This window comes from Rhopalosiphum padi, chromosome 2 (assembly GCF_020882245.1).
Source record: "Rhopalosiphum padi isolate XX-2018 chromosome 2, ASM2088224v1, whole genome shotgun sequence".
Classification (NCBI taxonomy): Eukaryota; Metazoa; Arthropoda; class Insecta; order Hemiptera; family Aphididae; genus Rhopalosiphum; species Rhopalosiphum padi.
In genome coordinates this window covers 5761171-5778247 of record NC_083598.1, presented here as the reverse complement: position 1 = coordinate 5778247, position 17077 = coordinate 5761171, and the positions used below count along the sequence as shown (strand labels likewise).

Genomic DNA, 17077 nt, shown 5'->3' with positions numbered 1-17077 from the left:
AAGATCGGATTCAGACATTTTTCAACCCATGGTAGGTATTTTTCCGCTTTAAAATATAAATGATTATCATAATTTATATTCAATAAATATACACAATACTATAAGTATAAATACTAATAAGTTCTGATGGCGAATGAACTAAATTTCTCTTCAAAATAATGTTGTAAATGTAATGTTTTATGACAGCAGATTATACAATATTAATTTTAAAAACAATATAATTATTTCTAAATTCTTGAATTATTTTATAGTAATACAACTTTTTAGATATACGAAATAATATTGCTAATAAAATATATTTTAGGTACAAAACTAAAATTATTGAATAATATAAGTTATTTGTAATAATAGTACAAGTATTAAAATATATTATTTGTAACGCTGTATAAATTTACACACATTTATTAAACTTGCACCTGCGAGTAGGCACCCCCTTGGTCCCCTTTCAATGCAGCTCTCACTATGTATATAATCAAACAGATATATTTTATTTTGGTTAGAATTTGATCGATTCGTCTATATGGTACGCTTGCGCTGTATTATGTTATACAGTTAGCTAGCTAAATTATCCAACATTTTTCTCATAGGTAGTATCTACCATTCAATTTTTTTTATTATTTTAACAATGTATTAACAATATTCTGGGAGGTTGATAATAATTAGTTTTACTTCACGTTTATATCACAAAAGGACGTATTTTTATGAATCTAAAGTACCATAAAATAATTATTTGACTCAACGTGCTATTATTATTATATTATTTTGAAAAAAAATCCATAAATAAAATGAACTAACCATTTCCATTTGATGTGTTTTCGCTATCTGGAGGTCGTAATCTATGACTATAGTGTTGAATCCTGTGTTGATGTATGCTGTTCAAAATTATATTACTGGACGTTCGGGACAAGGCTTGTCGTTGTCGAACGGCTTCTTTATAGATCCTAAAAAAAAAATCGTAAATTAGTTATTGACTATAACAACGATAACAATTTTAAAGTGAAATTAAAATAATTTTGGCATTTATTGATAATGGGTTTTAAGTAGTTGTATATATAAAAAAGTTAAGTACGGTAATTTCAAATTATTTATACTATTATAATAACAAAATAAATATTAACACTATTATAAATATATAGCAGTGTATGTGTTTTATTATGTATTGTTCTGTGTACGAAGTTTCTTAGTTATTAAAATATTTATGCTGAAGTCTTTAAAATTAGTTTTAAAATATAAATATAGATTTTATTATACTTGAACAAACGTATAAACATTTTAAACGATATATTGATATTTATTGAAAAACCTATTATATTATGATATAATAGACCTATAACGTAATAATTACTCGATCGAATTTTGATACGTTCAATTTTTCAGAAAAAATATTTGCTAAATAATTTATAATATAAAAAGGGAGGGAACTCGGTAACTTATTTGAAAACAGAATTTTGGATCTCCACAAGAAACTTTAAGTATTAAAAAATTCTTAAAGATTTAAAAATTTTGTTTTAAAAATTGCAATTTTTGAATAATTGCATTATTGGAGAAAAAAGGGGATGAGTATACTTAGTAAGTAATAGAAATTCGATATCTCTTATGATTTGAAACTTTTATTACTTTCCCGCCTCACAATAACATGAAAACACTTTTTAACTTAAATATAATACTTTATAATACTTATAATACTTTAATATATTAATTTTGTTATTATCACAACTGCCATGTTATATAATTTTGTCTCAGTGTTTTAGTTATCAGATATCTAACCATCAGTTCTACCAGAATTATTTCACCACCATTTTCTTTAGTCACGCCACACCGTAGCACTAATTGTAGATATGCTGCGCTTTCCACCGCTCTCACGTCCATATTCATTACACATTTTCCAAATAAAATCTTTCTATGGATATATTATGATAATCTTAGATACGAAAAATTATTGGTGTGTCAGCCAATAACATATTAATTTTTTGTTAGTAAAATGGTAGATTTTTATCAAAAACAATGTATTGAATAATGATTAGTAATTATTGTAATATTATATCATATTATACTATTAGTACTTGTAATTAACTTTTAAGTCAATACCGACTTACCATAGAATGGTGTAAATATATGCGTAGTAAAAATAGCTTAAATATTAATTTAAATATTTTGAAAATTGCATCATGTATAACATACGTATATTAATATTAGGTAGCGAGGAGTTTCAAATACCTACGAATTATATTTTTTGGATAATAAAATCAAGCTAATAAAATTAAAAATGGTATACATTTTTATCTTAAAAATAATTTTTTTTGTGACTACATACAGTTAAAAAAATTGTACCTATGTATATATTTATTTTGAATCATTATACGTAAGAGTTACTGATATAGGATCTGGCATATTATTAAAAAACATTTTAAACAAGTTTAAAAATTATTAACAATTTAAAATTAATAAATTCAAATTAAAACGATTTTTTTTGTTGTATATACACATTATATTGCAATATACTATTACAATAATTTACTAAGTATTAACTTATAAAATATTTAAGAATAATGCTATTTGCGTATACTTACATAATTATCGATTAGATTAAATAAACACATCAAGAGAAGTGGCGGGGGTGATCATGCTTGGCAAAACTATCTATTCATAAAATGTATTTTGTAATTGAACTTAATAGAAATTAAATGATCTGAATAGTGAATACCATCAACATTTTAATTAATAATACAAAGAAACTGCCAGATTACATAGATTCATTAGAAACTAGAAAGACAAGTTGAATTTAGATTAAATATTTATGGAAAATACACATTTAATTAGGATAAATTTGAACCAAAGGTGGGTCATAAAGTACTTAAAAATGTATTTTTTTTACTATTTTACTTAACTAGTTACGATCTTGTAATCACTAAACTTAACTTCAGTTGAGTTAATTATTGTTATTAAGTTGCTTACTTTTATTTTTATTTTATTAGTATACTGTATACTATGTGCTACGCAAGATACAATTGTATTTGTTATTACCTAAACCTGTGAAATAGGAAACACTGTTTGAGAAAAATAGATGTTGCATTAAGTTAAATCATGAACAATTAATTAATTGTAATAAATATTAATCAGAACCAGCAGATTCAAGTTTTAAAGGCGATCAAAATAATAACATTTCGATAACTTACTGTGAAAATGGAGTACTTTCAGCACCATAATTCAATTATGATCATGAGTAATGAATAAATAATGACTAATGAATTAATGTTTGAAGAAAAACAATTTTATAATAGACGTTTCATTTTATAACATTACTGTGTAAGAACAATTAGTGTATAATAATTAATTAAAAATTAAAAATGGTTTTTGATGTTTTGATTATAATTTACTTATTACTTTATATTATTATGTTTGTAATAATTTTATTCAATAGGTAGTGCAAATAATTTTTATACTCGAATTACGTATAACAACATTTCATCATACAAACATAATGGAAGTATAATATTATAATATTCTGAATAACAATATAGGATTTTTAGTACTTCAATTTATATGTATATAAAATTAAATAAAAAAAATAAATAAATATAATACCTATGCATAATTAATTGAGTATATTTTTTTCTCAATTGGTTAATAAAGATATTATTTTAACCGTCATACAATGAATGTCGGAAATATTTATTTTCTTCAATTTGCACCTGTTTTGTCAGATTTTATTAAATGTATATAGGACCAACTTATATTCGTATATTTTTTTCCTATCATTGATTCAGAATGCTTTCGTTGTAGTCTCTAATGATCTTCTTGAGAAATAATGGGGAATTCGGAATTCTAATAATACGCGTCCAATCTACGCGTAATTTCCGATTGACTGCTTTTATACACGTATGGGATATAAATGAAAGAATCGGGCAAACACATTAACAACGTGCTAAAAGTGGTTTCAATGGGACAAAAAAATAATAAGAAAAAAAAATTTTGCACTAACGTAAAATCCAATAGCTTTGCAATTCTGCCTCATAATAAGGACCTTAACGGGAGAAAAAGTCAAAGGGACTCATAAGTCGGGGTAATTACAACGCACTAGTATAAGTATAGTTAATTAATACATAATATTAGTTTGTGTTTGTAAACACAGTGAATTTTAATTTCATCTATCGATTATAAAAAAAATCAATGTTTTAAGCAGTTTATTATGTATTATGTAAGAAAAATAAATACGTCTAGAATCTATATACTATAGATAACATGTAAAGAATCCCAATTTGAATAGGGAAATAAACAAAAATAATTAATTTCATTATATATTATTGTTGGTTTAAGTATATAATACATATTCCCCTACTACTCTGATACCAGTACCATTAGTGTTATGACAAAGGATGAATAGTGACTGTAAAAATTATCTTATAAAAAAAAAAACATAATAATCGAGTAACAAAATTTGATGGGTCGTTGAACAATATAAAAAAAACTAAATTTAATAATTGTGAGAAAAAAATAAAATACTCAGTCTAAAAGACAGTATATACCTAACGTTAAACATTATTTATTACGGTCTAGTAAAATACGTTCAATTTGATTTTGGATAAAGCCATAAGGCACAATACGATTTGTTATGTTTGCGTTTTGTATACTCTTGGGTGAAGTAACATAATAAAATAATTATCTAGATAATTTGTCCCAAAATTCTAGGTTACGCATTAATTTTTCAACATAACCAACATTTTATGCAATTTTAATAAAAATTAATTGTGTAAAATTCAAGTATCAAAAGTTGTAAAAAAAAAAATAAAACATTAAATTATTTAAATAAATAATAAATGATACCTAATCAAGTAACAGCGAATTAAAAATTAACACATTAAAGTTGTATTATCGCTGCCTTTTATTTGTGTATTATTACTAAAACCATATAATACAAGTATATGATAGAATTTTATTATACAGTATAATATGTCTTAGATTTTTAATTTTTTAATTTAGTCTTATATAAAATTTTACTACAGTTTTTATATATATATATATATATATAATATATACAACATACCTATACTTTATATTATGTATTATTATATACCAGTTCAACCCTGTGCACTTCGTTCCCCTTATAAAATGTATTTGTGTTAAATTTGATTGCCTAATGTTAACATTTAGCGTAAGGATAAATAATATTTTTGGTTTTATGATTTTGTGTATAGATGATATTTCCGAAATATAAACTTCATATAATTGTCCCACCCAGCGTTGCATTTTTTCAATCGATTAACTGATTATGTATCTTTCGTTAAAAATAATTTTATTACTCGAATAATCGCACAGCCCTAAACATAATAAAGAGGTAACATCGAGCTCATTAATCGGAATATAACTATCCTATCTTAAGACGAAGACCAAATGACCGAATATATGTTCCTACACGAGACCTAGCAAGTAAAAAAGTACATATTATGTTAGTTCCTACACGGGACGATTGTAAACGACCAGAATACCGGTTAAATAAAAAGGTAGATAATGAAACGATCTAATGTAAAGCCTTACAGTTTTATTTTCTTATAGGTACCTGTAATGCAATATAATATGGAAACTCCACCAATGTTAAGGCCTTTCCACATTAAATACGTTGACATCCCTTACGATGACATACGTCAACATTTCATAAGTTGATATGTAAAACTTAACGGTATATTTCAATTAAATAAATTCAAAAATGAAAAAAAAAAATGATAGTGTTACATACTCGTATTTAATGATTATTAGGCTTATTTATTATGATTAATATATCCATTTTAATACATTATAATATAATATGTGTCATTCATTTGTTCAGACAATTATTATTTTCATTTTTAAGTTTTGTTTATTTTTTGGCATATTATGCGTTCCTTACTATTATTTAATGTAAATAATAATTATTATAAAAATTATACATTTTTTTTTTTAATAATAGTATATGATAGGTACTAATTTAAAATTGTATACTGTAACCTGATTTTATTTTCAACGGAGTTTACATGAACTCAATTTTATCTTTTTTTTTTTTATTCCGGAGTTCATACTAGTAAAAAAAGGTAATCGAGTTTACATGCGAACTCCTACACGATAGAATAAGGTACATAATATTATGTAAGTTCCTACACGTTAAAAAAAGGTACGAATGTAGGTTCCTACATTATTATATATAATTATTCAATAATTGTAAAATTACTGTATTTTATATACTATTATAATTTATAAGTTACTAATCTGATGATACTGTTATACATTTTTAATATAATAATAATAAAAAAGAAATTGTATTTACTGTGGTTTATTTCGTTAACTTTAACCATAATTGTATTGGTTAATTTTGTTTGTTGAGTAGGTAATCTACAATTTTTTCGTTTATAAAATTGTCTTTTTCGGCTGATTCTAGTTTTTGTGTGACTATCTGCAGTTTTTATTTTTATGTATGTATTTACTTGAAATAATTTGAGAATTTTAATAACTACTATTGAAATATTATATTAAAATATATGAAAATGAATTGTATTATGATATTTTAATTTTTTTACATACGTATCTGTCTTACGCTGTGTAGGGACTTATACATACGTACCTTTTTTTATACCATGTAGAAACTTACACATCAACATCACACATGTAGGAATTAACGTATGTTTTTTTTATCTGCTACTATCGTGTAGGAAATTACGATTCCTCGATCAAATCACACACATTGATCATGATTTCATTAAAATCACTTGAGTAGTTTCGGAGCGCTTCGCGGAAATACCCGTCGTACAACACATTTTTACGTATAAGGATGTTTAAATAAATATTCGATTTTCAATATATTCACTCATTTATAAATTCCCAGACTAAATCACTGGGACTAGAGACTTGACATTTTGGTGTATATATCTCTAATGTTGTTGAGGTGACAACAATTTAATTTTAAAGATAGATTCGACTGTTTTTTTATAAAATTGAGCTACTATTTGTATTACGTATTTTTGATATTCAATCCATAAATAGTAGTGATGTACAACGATATATTTTAATTTATTGATTTCGGTTAATGGATATCGATATTGTTTGTCGATATATTGATATCTTTTTTTTTTTTTTTTACTAAACCAACTGGCATTATATTTTGTACACAATATTCTTTGAAATTCGGGAAATGATACATAGTTTCATTTTTTCTAACTCCTCTAGCTGCCATCAAAAAATTGAATATTTTATTATTGATTTACTGGGTCTATATATGGTTACAGAAATAAAAATGGCTTTTATACAATCCTTCTCTATAATATAATGTATATATTATAAATGTATGTATGTTTGTTGCTTATATACTTTAAATCTACTCGATCGATTTTAACGAAAATTTCAAATTGGTTTTAGAGATAGGGAAGTTTAGAGAGTAGTTTAAACTACGTTCCAAATATACTAAGTAGTAAGTGCTATATGCAATCCGCCACAGGCAGATTGCTCACCTCGGTTGAATTAATTCACAAAGCGAAGTACACCGACGCCAATTTGCAAGTGAACTCATAGGTAAACTAAAACCAAGATATCGCCGCATTTCATTTTTCACGGACAAATTTAGGTTATACTGCACATAGTAGATAATAAAAAAAATATTATGAACACATATTTTTAAGTACTTATAGTTATGCATTAATATATGCATAAATTAATAATAATTGTAAAATAAGATCAAAATAGTAAATACTATTAATGAATAATGACTAATGTGGAATAACTATTCAATAGTAACTGATTATTTTACTTGTGCAACTCAATAAATATGTTATTACATAATTATTTATATTATTATAATTTATTGAATTTATTCTTTATGAGAATTATAACTTATAAGATATTTCATAAATAAAAAATGTATCATTGCTTTGTTTTCTGATTTGAATAAAAAACAATTATGCGTATTTGTACGCAATATTTGAAAATATATCATATTGAAATGTGTTTGTTTTGCTTATAAATAAACGTATTTTCTTTCTTGTTTCGTTCAACAGAGTTATCGAATCAATATCGTATAAACTAAGTATTGAAAATATGTCTTAATCTTAGGTTTTTATACTTGATGTTATAGTAATAAAGTGAAATTATTTTGGAATTACATTGTTCCGTCTTAATATATTTACGGAAGTATATTTCGGATAATGATGACATTGCAGATGTGAATAAGAATACATTATAAATACTGTATAGTATTATATTATTGACTTAAATAAAACACAAAAGTAGTGTAATATTATGTGATATACTTTAGACTAATGTGCGTTATTTGTATGTTTAAGGGGAGGATGTTTGCGGAACCGTTTATCGCGATGAAGATAAAAGAATATTTTAGAACAAAAATTGAAGACACTATAGTATAAATATATATAAAAGATAATTGTTTTGTAATATTATGATTAGAGACCGTATTTGTATATTACGTTTGAATTTTTAAAATACAATCATTATGGTACAAAAATTAGCCAACTTGATAGAGAAAAACAACAGTCTAGAGATTTATGTTATTTAACAAAATATATATTTTAACATTGTATTGGCTGATAATAGAGGAAACTAAAAATTAATATATGCATTTTATTACAATTTCAGTTGCATGAATATAAGAATTTTGTCTCGACGATTAATATTACATGTAGTTCCAATAAACAAACGGATGGAGTTTAACGATTATTGATTGTCGATAAAATGAAACGTTACGTGGAAATCGAATCCAATAGGTATTGAAACGACCAAAAGTTTTTACAATTTGTTGGTATCAAATTAATTTCAATTATAGAAAGTAATAAGTACTTATTTTTATACATACATTTTTCATAAAAAAAAAAAAACACGAACCACGTGAATTGTTCGATTGTTTAATAGACGCGGAGAAGCCATTGCGTAAATGATTGTCGGAATATTGGTACGGTCCATAGCATTTTACTGTATTTTATTATTTTTTATTTTGTAATGTGATGTAGCACAACCTCCAATCGCCCGATGTGTTATTACTTATTTGTATTATGTATTATATATTATGTATATTTTATGTATTATATTTGTACAGAATTTGTATACTTAATAAACGATAGCAGCAGAGGATTAGCATTGTTCACAATATCCTCTGCTGTTGGTTAATCAGAAAAAAAAGAAAGTTTATAACTTTTTTTGATTAATAGATATTTATCGTAATCTTATCGTATCGTAATTTCATATTGGGGGGTGTTTGATCATAAAGCATAGCGATTATGTTCACTCACCAAGTTACTCGTGGTTTCCCATCGGTTGCCGGCAAAAAATTAAAATATTATAAAAATAGATATTTATTTATTTTTTTTCATTTTTATACTATATAAGGTTGGTCTGGTTTTTACACAGTATGAGTTTATTTTATTTTTATTGTTTAGAAAACTTTTATTGTTGAACATTGTACCAGTATTATTCCAAATTTATAAATACCGTACCAGTTATCCGTTTAGGTGGGCGTAAGTATGGTGCCCTTAAGCTCATGTTGAATTATTAGAAAGTAAAGTGTCGTGAATACGACTATGCATAATCGTATAAACCTGTTAAACCTATACATTAAAGATGAATATTATTTTTATTAAAAATGTTTGTGTGTATGTTTTTTTCAAAAATAAAATGTAAAATATATTACCATATATACACATTATCGAGGAGGTGCTTTAAGTCTGTAGTTCTCAAGCTATATGGCCAGCTGAAAATTAAAATACACCACTGAAGAAAGATAGTGTATTAACAAACTACCATTAAAGTAAATAATCAATAAAATTTTTTCAAAAATTTGAAATCTAAATAATTTCAACAATATAAACAATGAATAAAATAATTATGTTTATTCGTGTATATAAAAAAATAACTTTAAATAACGCATGCTATATTTTTGTGTAAAATTATCGCGGTAACGTTAATTCTATTGGGATTTAAAACTTAGATAATGCTACGCATAATTTTCATAATTTGACTATTTCATTTTAAAGAGAATGAGACGAAATAAAAATATGTGACTTTTTAACGGAATGTTCTATTCAAAAACTACATTTAAAATAATATAATATTTTTATTGCCAATCGATCTGGACGAGAACTAAAACCATAAACTGGTGGTGTATGACAACCGATGTACTTGAATGTCGTGACTGTCATTAATATCGTCAAGTTATAACAACAGATAAGACATTAAAATATAGTATTCCTCAGACGGATTGTCCATATCGGTCACAGGTAATACATAACTTGGTATATCGACGCCGATTTTTTTGTCACCTGAGGTAATACATTAAAGCCAAAATGCTACAACTTTATGTATAGTGCTGTATTTTATATTTATAAATTTTTTCCCGAGCGAAGTCTGGTTGTATAGCTATAGTTTTCTATACTTAAAAAATATTCATATGTTTTAAAACTGCTAAATTATTACATTTATTTATAACTTGTATATTATGTTGTTTTGCCGATTATAGAAAAATCGATGAGAACTAATATAATATATTCTATTTAAAAATTACAATTATTTTAGATATTAACGACGCTTGTTCCTACGTACATTAGAAAATTCTAAAAAATATTAGGTTAATAGTTAAATGAAAAATATAAAATATTGGAGTACAAAGATCGTATAATATTATGTTTATTGAAATATCTCCACAAAAATAAACCTTCTTTATCTATTCATTGTGTCTATACTTTATGTATATTATATTTTTTAAACGGGATATAGTTTAATAAAATTGACCAATTTCTAGACGGAAAAATATATTAAAATTTGGCTTATACGAACTTTACGCACGTAATCATTTTATATAGCAACGAACCGAATGTTGGCGGAATGTACATGTGATGGATAGTACAAAAGTATTCTTTTATTTTCTTATAAACATTCACACAATCTCCTCTCCGATTATAACAAAATAAGTTTAGGTCAGTTTCTTTTTCAAAATCCTTTTGTTTTACTAGTAATAGTAATTCAATATGTGTACCTATATATAGTATATATACATTAAACAAACTGAGACATACATAAATTACATTAAAAAAGTTTCTCAACAAGATAAAAATATATTTAGTTATTAAAAATTATAAAAACAAATATTCCCATACAAAAAAATGTCTACCAGGTCAAACGCTCTTTCTTTATTATCTAAATTAAGTATATACATATATATAATATAGGTACAATATATTAGTTGATTATCTAGAGACCAATTTAAAAAATATTATTTTGTAAGGAATTTAGAGATTTAACGATTACTTTGTTATTTACTTTAACAGAACATTATGTGCAACTACAATATAAATTCTAAATAATGGTGGCAGAGGCGTTCTAATAAAACGAATTCGTAAATAATATACTTAGATGAGTGATATCCGGTTTAATTTGACACACTCCACTAATAATCCTCGGGAAATAGACGATTCCAACCTAACTGGGATTGATGAGTTTAGCAAATATACGTAAACGATTCTCCAAAATGTTGTCACACTGTTTATCACTATTTAATTCACACCGTCGTTCGGAGGATTCGAACGTAACAATGGACGTGGATTAATTGGTGAGTGGTCACATTTTTCCTAAGACCGGCCAACGAAAATATGATGGTAACTCACTAGCAGGTAATAAGTTATGTAAACTATATGGATGGTGGTCACCTCGGTATAAAATATGTCATCACAACTACAGTCTACTATGTATGTATCACTATACGGTATATTCGACATTGATTAATAGGCGTATTAAAATCTTTGTATAACGCTGTAGCTGTATAATATTTAAAATTGATCTTCTAACACGTTTATCATATTCTTTTATAATGTCAGAATATATAATAAAAAATAATTTATAATTGATCGGTAAGATAAACTGATTTATTATTAATTTATTCATACGGAATATATAAAATTAATAAATCAATTATTTGATCAAAGTCTTAGTTGAAATGTATTTATATAGTGAAGTTAAGAAATTCCAACTCATCTTTAAAATATAAAAAGAAATTATAAAATGATTAATAACGTTTTTCCTTTACATAATATTGTTGTTCAAAAACTCAACAAAACACAAGATATATCTTTAGGGGTGTTAAGTTCCATTCTATTATTTGAATAGCAACAATACAACATATTATTATAAAAAAGGAACACTGTTTTATGCATGTAAAAACTGACACGAGAAGTATAAAAAGATATAACATCAGAAATTCCATGACAGATATCCAGACTTTTAAAGAATAGGTACTACTTTTTCATTTTCCAATTCCATATATTTTAATCTTAAATATTATTCAGAATACGTCTTTGAAAATAAAATATTTATGATATTAGCTCAAAGTACACTACGCATTGTACGCACTACTTTACGCATTGTAAAAATTCAAATATAAACTAAAAAAAGTAATCATTTGTGTCCATTGATCATAATCTAAAGATTCATTAAATTACAAATGAATTAGTTTATGTCCAAAAGCTTTAATTGTTACTTAATTAAATATTTTATTATATATTTTTATTTTATCAAGAGAATTAATCAAGGTATATTACATAAAGATTATTTATTACTATCACGAGTTTTTTGTTTTAAATTATTTTTTTGTTTTTAATAATTCAATAACAATATTTTTAACACAAGGATCTAGTAGAACAATCTTATAATAAAAGTATTTCTATGATAATTGTTTTGATTATACGTATAAAAAAAACTTCAAATAGTTTGCACATTGATTATATTATAGCGACGGCTCTAGAGACTTGGTTGAGTCTTGGTATTTACGTAATCCATACACCAATGTGTGATACGCAATTACTCTTTTAAAAATAATACAATAATATCATACCATAGTGTGTTTTATATTAATATATTATAGACTATAGCTTATTTATAGGTTCTTAATAATATACATAATATAGATAGCGGGTACATATAGTACATACCGTCAAACTTATAACTACATACATCGTACGTGTCTATGATAGTCGATAGTATACTATGTTTTTTTGTTTGTAACTTTTTTTTTAACAAAATACAATTTTTTTTTAAAGACTGAGAAGTGGGTGGTCCCTGTCTTCCCCTGGACCCGCCCGTTATAGTATGTTAAATTAATTTCATCACGTGTATAAAATAACTATTATATCATAACATTACTTAATATTATACACTATTTTTATCAACTTATAAGTCAAAATACATTAGAGTTTACTTCAGAATAGTGTAATAGGTTCATGCACGATCCACACATGCTATAAATAACTTAAAAGTTTAACAATTTTAAAATGTCATTGTGTATAGAAAATCTAAAAATGACAATAAGTAAAATGTTTTATGTTTCTACGGTTAAATCACAACAAAATATATTTTATTATATTAATTAGTAATTAATATGCAGTATATTATTGTTATTAGCTTAAAAGTTACTAGTCAATACTGGCGTACCATCTAATACTGTACATTATAAACAGCTTAAGATTAGTTTAGATATTTTGAAAATTGTATTGTGTATAGAAAATAATAATATTGATATAATATAACAGTGAAAAGTTTCATGTCCCTATTATAATTAATATTCTTTAAAAAACTACATAATAACTCAAATCGTTGGATGAAAAATCGTTATACGAAACAAAATTGATTTTGTTGAAAACTAGTGTTGCGTAAATATTTCCATTTTCCCTGATTATTTTAAAAAGTACTGGAAATGTTCTACTTTTCACTCTCAAAGTATTAACTTGATCTAATTTTCTTTATAAATCATCATCAAAATGAATTATTGAATTATTACTCTTCGAATAGAAAAATATGATCACATATACAAAAATTATTAATAATAAAAAATAAAACACAACATGTATTATCAAATAAATTGAAAATCAATATTCTTCGCCTGGCTCCAAATCTAAAATAATTTGTAGTGTTAAACGTGTGCAAATGTTATTTTTACGACGTATATTATTGTTTCATCTATAAAAACAATTTATTTCTATCTTTGTTCAAAAATTCGTTTCGTTTATATTTCTATAAGATTTTTTGATAATCTTTAAACATCTGGTTTGAGTGTATAATAGGAAATTGATGGTATTAGTAGTCGGTACTACTAACTGGTTATTTGTTTTTTATAGTTTTATAGTTTATTTAACATTTCTGATATTATTCAATACATATCGGAAATAAAATAAATCATAACTAATTTTTGATAAAAATATAAAATATATAATACATGTATTATTGGAATATAGGTTTATAAGCAGAGTCGTGTATTTGTATTATATTATTAAATTTAACGTATACGTTCCATAGGATTATCAAACGAGATGAATGACATTTCCTAAGATAACTCTGGGCGGTTCGTTGTGATTCATGTTTCGTGCGTTAAATTTAAATACAAAGTAGAGTATTTTCGGGAAATTGAAAAATTGGTAACGTATTTTTCAATAACATAATCTTACACTTCATGAATATTATCAAGAGTTTCATTATAAATTCTACTTGAGCGCAAATATTTTTGAGCTTAATCTCATTTTTCAATGACACCCGATAAATCAAAGACACGTTTTAAAGTGCTGCATTTTCGTCCTAGTTTCCTCTTTTCAGCTTAAAATATTTTAAAATATATATAAAATTTAACATTTATATTGTAATATTTTTATGATATTTAATTATTTTTGCATTAATCATGATTTCATTTCTTCTGTTATTTTCGCCCACAATAACAACTTTCATTTTAGCTCAATATAAACAATGGGAAATAATCTAGGAAAAATGTGTAACATAATAAATATGGAATGTGTATAGTATATATAATAACTCATATGCGATATTTATTTTATTATTATGTACTTATAACTTATAGTCAAATTTTCACATCAAATATTGATAATTTGTAAATTTTGAAACTGATGTGCAATATTAATACTGTCGCTTAGCATTATCAATTCCCATTTACATACTTATTTTTTGGAGTCACGAGTAAGTTTCAGTTTTTGGTGACCACTATTTTTAAAAATACAAGTACCTACTGTGGATGGATACTGAATACAATTGAATAATTCAATTTTTTTTTTTAAATATATAAGAAGACTATGGTCTGTGTGAGTAATTTAAATTTTTTTGTTGAATTCTGAATATATTATTATTAGTATATAATTTTATTAACATCCTCAATTATCAGTTACCTAATTAAGTAGATGTTATATGAAGTTTAAAATAGTTACTAAGTGTTTAAATTTATATATTAAAATACATAAATTTAATTTTTGAATTTTACCGGTTATAATAACAATTTGCAAGTTGCAGTAAAGGTTTCCATGAAATTGGAATACCTACGACTAAGGAAATAATGAATTCATTTTTCACTATTTTATAAAAAAAAGATTTTTTAATATATGTTTTTACATTAAAAAAATAAACTTTTTTCGAATTGATTATATTTTATACTGAGAAAATATCATAAGTCTTTTATTTTTATTACTTTGAATAAAATAACTAAATATGGTGACAAATTATTTCATGTTGAAAAATCACTTTGGAAATGTAATTTTTTATGTACGAAACAGGCAAGTTCGTACACTTAATATTATCATGTAAAAAAAAATAAGTGAAAATAAACACATATTGAACAGTTATTTTTTTATTTTTACGAGTAAAATGATCATCAACGTTCTCCAACTTAATCATCGTTGTCGTTTTTGTTTTTACGTCTTTCAGCTTTTTTTTTACGAATAATAAGTATATATAGCTAAATTCAATAAAAAAAACTCAATAACAATTTGAAATACTGAGGTAATGTGTCTATATACAAGACAGGATCTAAAGTTTTATAGTGTGTTAATTGTGCGACTAAACTATAAAAAAGAGCAAAATAGTGATAAATTATTTATCAGGAGAATCTGAAATGATGATTTTTATTTTTATATTATAGTATATTATATAACATTTCTACTTGTGATGTATCAACAATATTTAATGTCATATACAAAACGAATTTTACGTTTATAAAATTATACATAAAGGATATTTTATATTTTATTGAATGTAGACACCAATCTGGTTTGAATATTGGTTAACTGTATAATTAAAACCTGTGACATTTTTACCTATATCAAACCTTTGCACGTAGTGGAGTAATGTTTTTAAACGATGACAGCAATGGCGGTACTCTATACCATAGGTTACCATAAAAAAAAAAAAAATGTTAAAAGGAAATGGGTACACTTCAACTTCAAACATCTCAACCACAACAGCTAACATAATATAGTGCAGTGGCCGGAACTGTCATCATCACGATTGTCCGTCCGTCGTCGCCATAGCCGAACCTCGAATTTATTTCCTGCTTTTTCCACAATATTATTTTGACGAAATAATGGTCCGATAAATTTAACCTTTTATTCTAATATTAATATCGCTCAACAAATACGAACACCAAACCACTCGTTTATTTTTATCACATCCGCCATCGATTGTCATAACAGCACGTACTCGATAGTCACCTTTAATATTGTTAATATAAATCATAAACTGATAATACTAATATATAATCTAGGTTAGGCACATGCGATGAGTATGCCAATCGTGCTTTAAGCCATTATTATTTATTTGAATGTCGTAATGATTGTGTAGAGATAGCTACTATAGGTACTATTTTATTTAAAATTTATATGCCCTGTTTTAAATTTAGAAAAAATATTAAATCATATTAAACGTTATATTGTACCAACTATTTACTTATCTAAAATAAAATGCGACCTGTTAAATACGATGTACTTTAACAATAAAATATAATGGTAAATATCATATTATATTATTATATAAAATTAATTGATGAATATAAAAGGCAACTTATAATTAGATACATTGAGAATATATCAAGAAAAGTTTTATATAAAGCATAATAATAGTGCTAGTTACTAAAAACTATTTTATAGTTCATAGGTTTGTTTGATTTTTAGATAAAATGTTTTATTTAAAAATCAGTTACCATGGATATCATATGATGTTTGTGTGATGGCTAAAGTCTATGAAAGAAAATACGAGTAAAGACATCTAGGGTCACAATTTTTTTTTTATG

The 17077-nt window shown here is 24.9% G+C and overlaps 2 protein-coding genes across 2 annotated transcripts in view; both read right to left on the bottom strand.

Annotated features, from left to right (window-relative positions):
• Positions 1-17077, bottom strand: part of LOC132923007 (CXXC motif containing zinc binding protein) — a 433444-nt gene that overhangs the window by 107142 nt on the left and 309225 nt on the right. The gene's annotated exons all lie outside the window — the stretch shown is intronic.
• Positions 1-17077, bottom strand: part of LOC132921365 (octopamine receptor beta-3R-like) — a 168144-nt gene that overhangs the window by 93463 nt on the left and 57604 nt on the right. The window contains exon 3 of the mRNA XM_060984354.1: positions 796-941. Coding sequence (XP_060840337.1) covers positions 796-941 — 146 coding nt within the window. The remainder of the gene's footprint in view (positions 1-795; positions 942-17077) is intronic.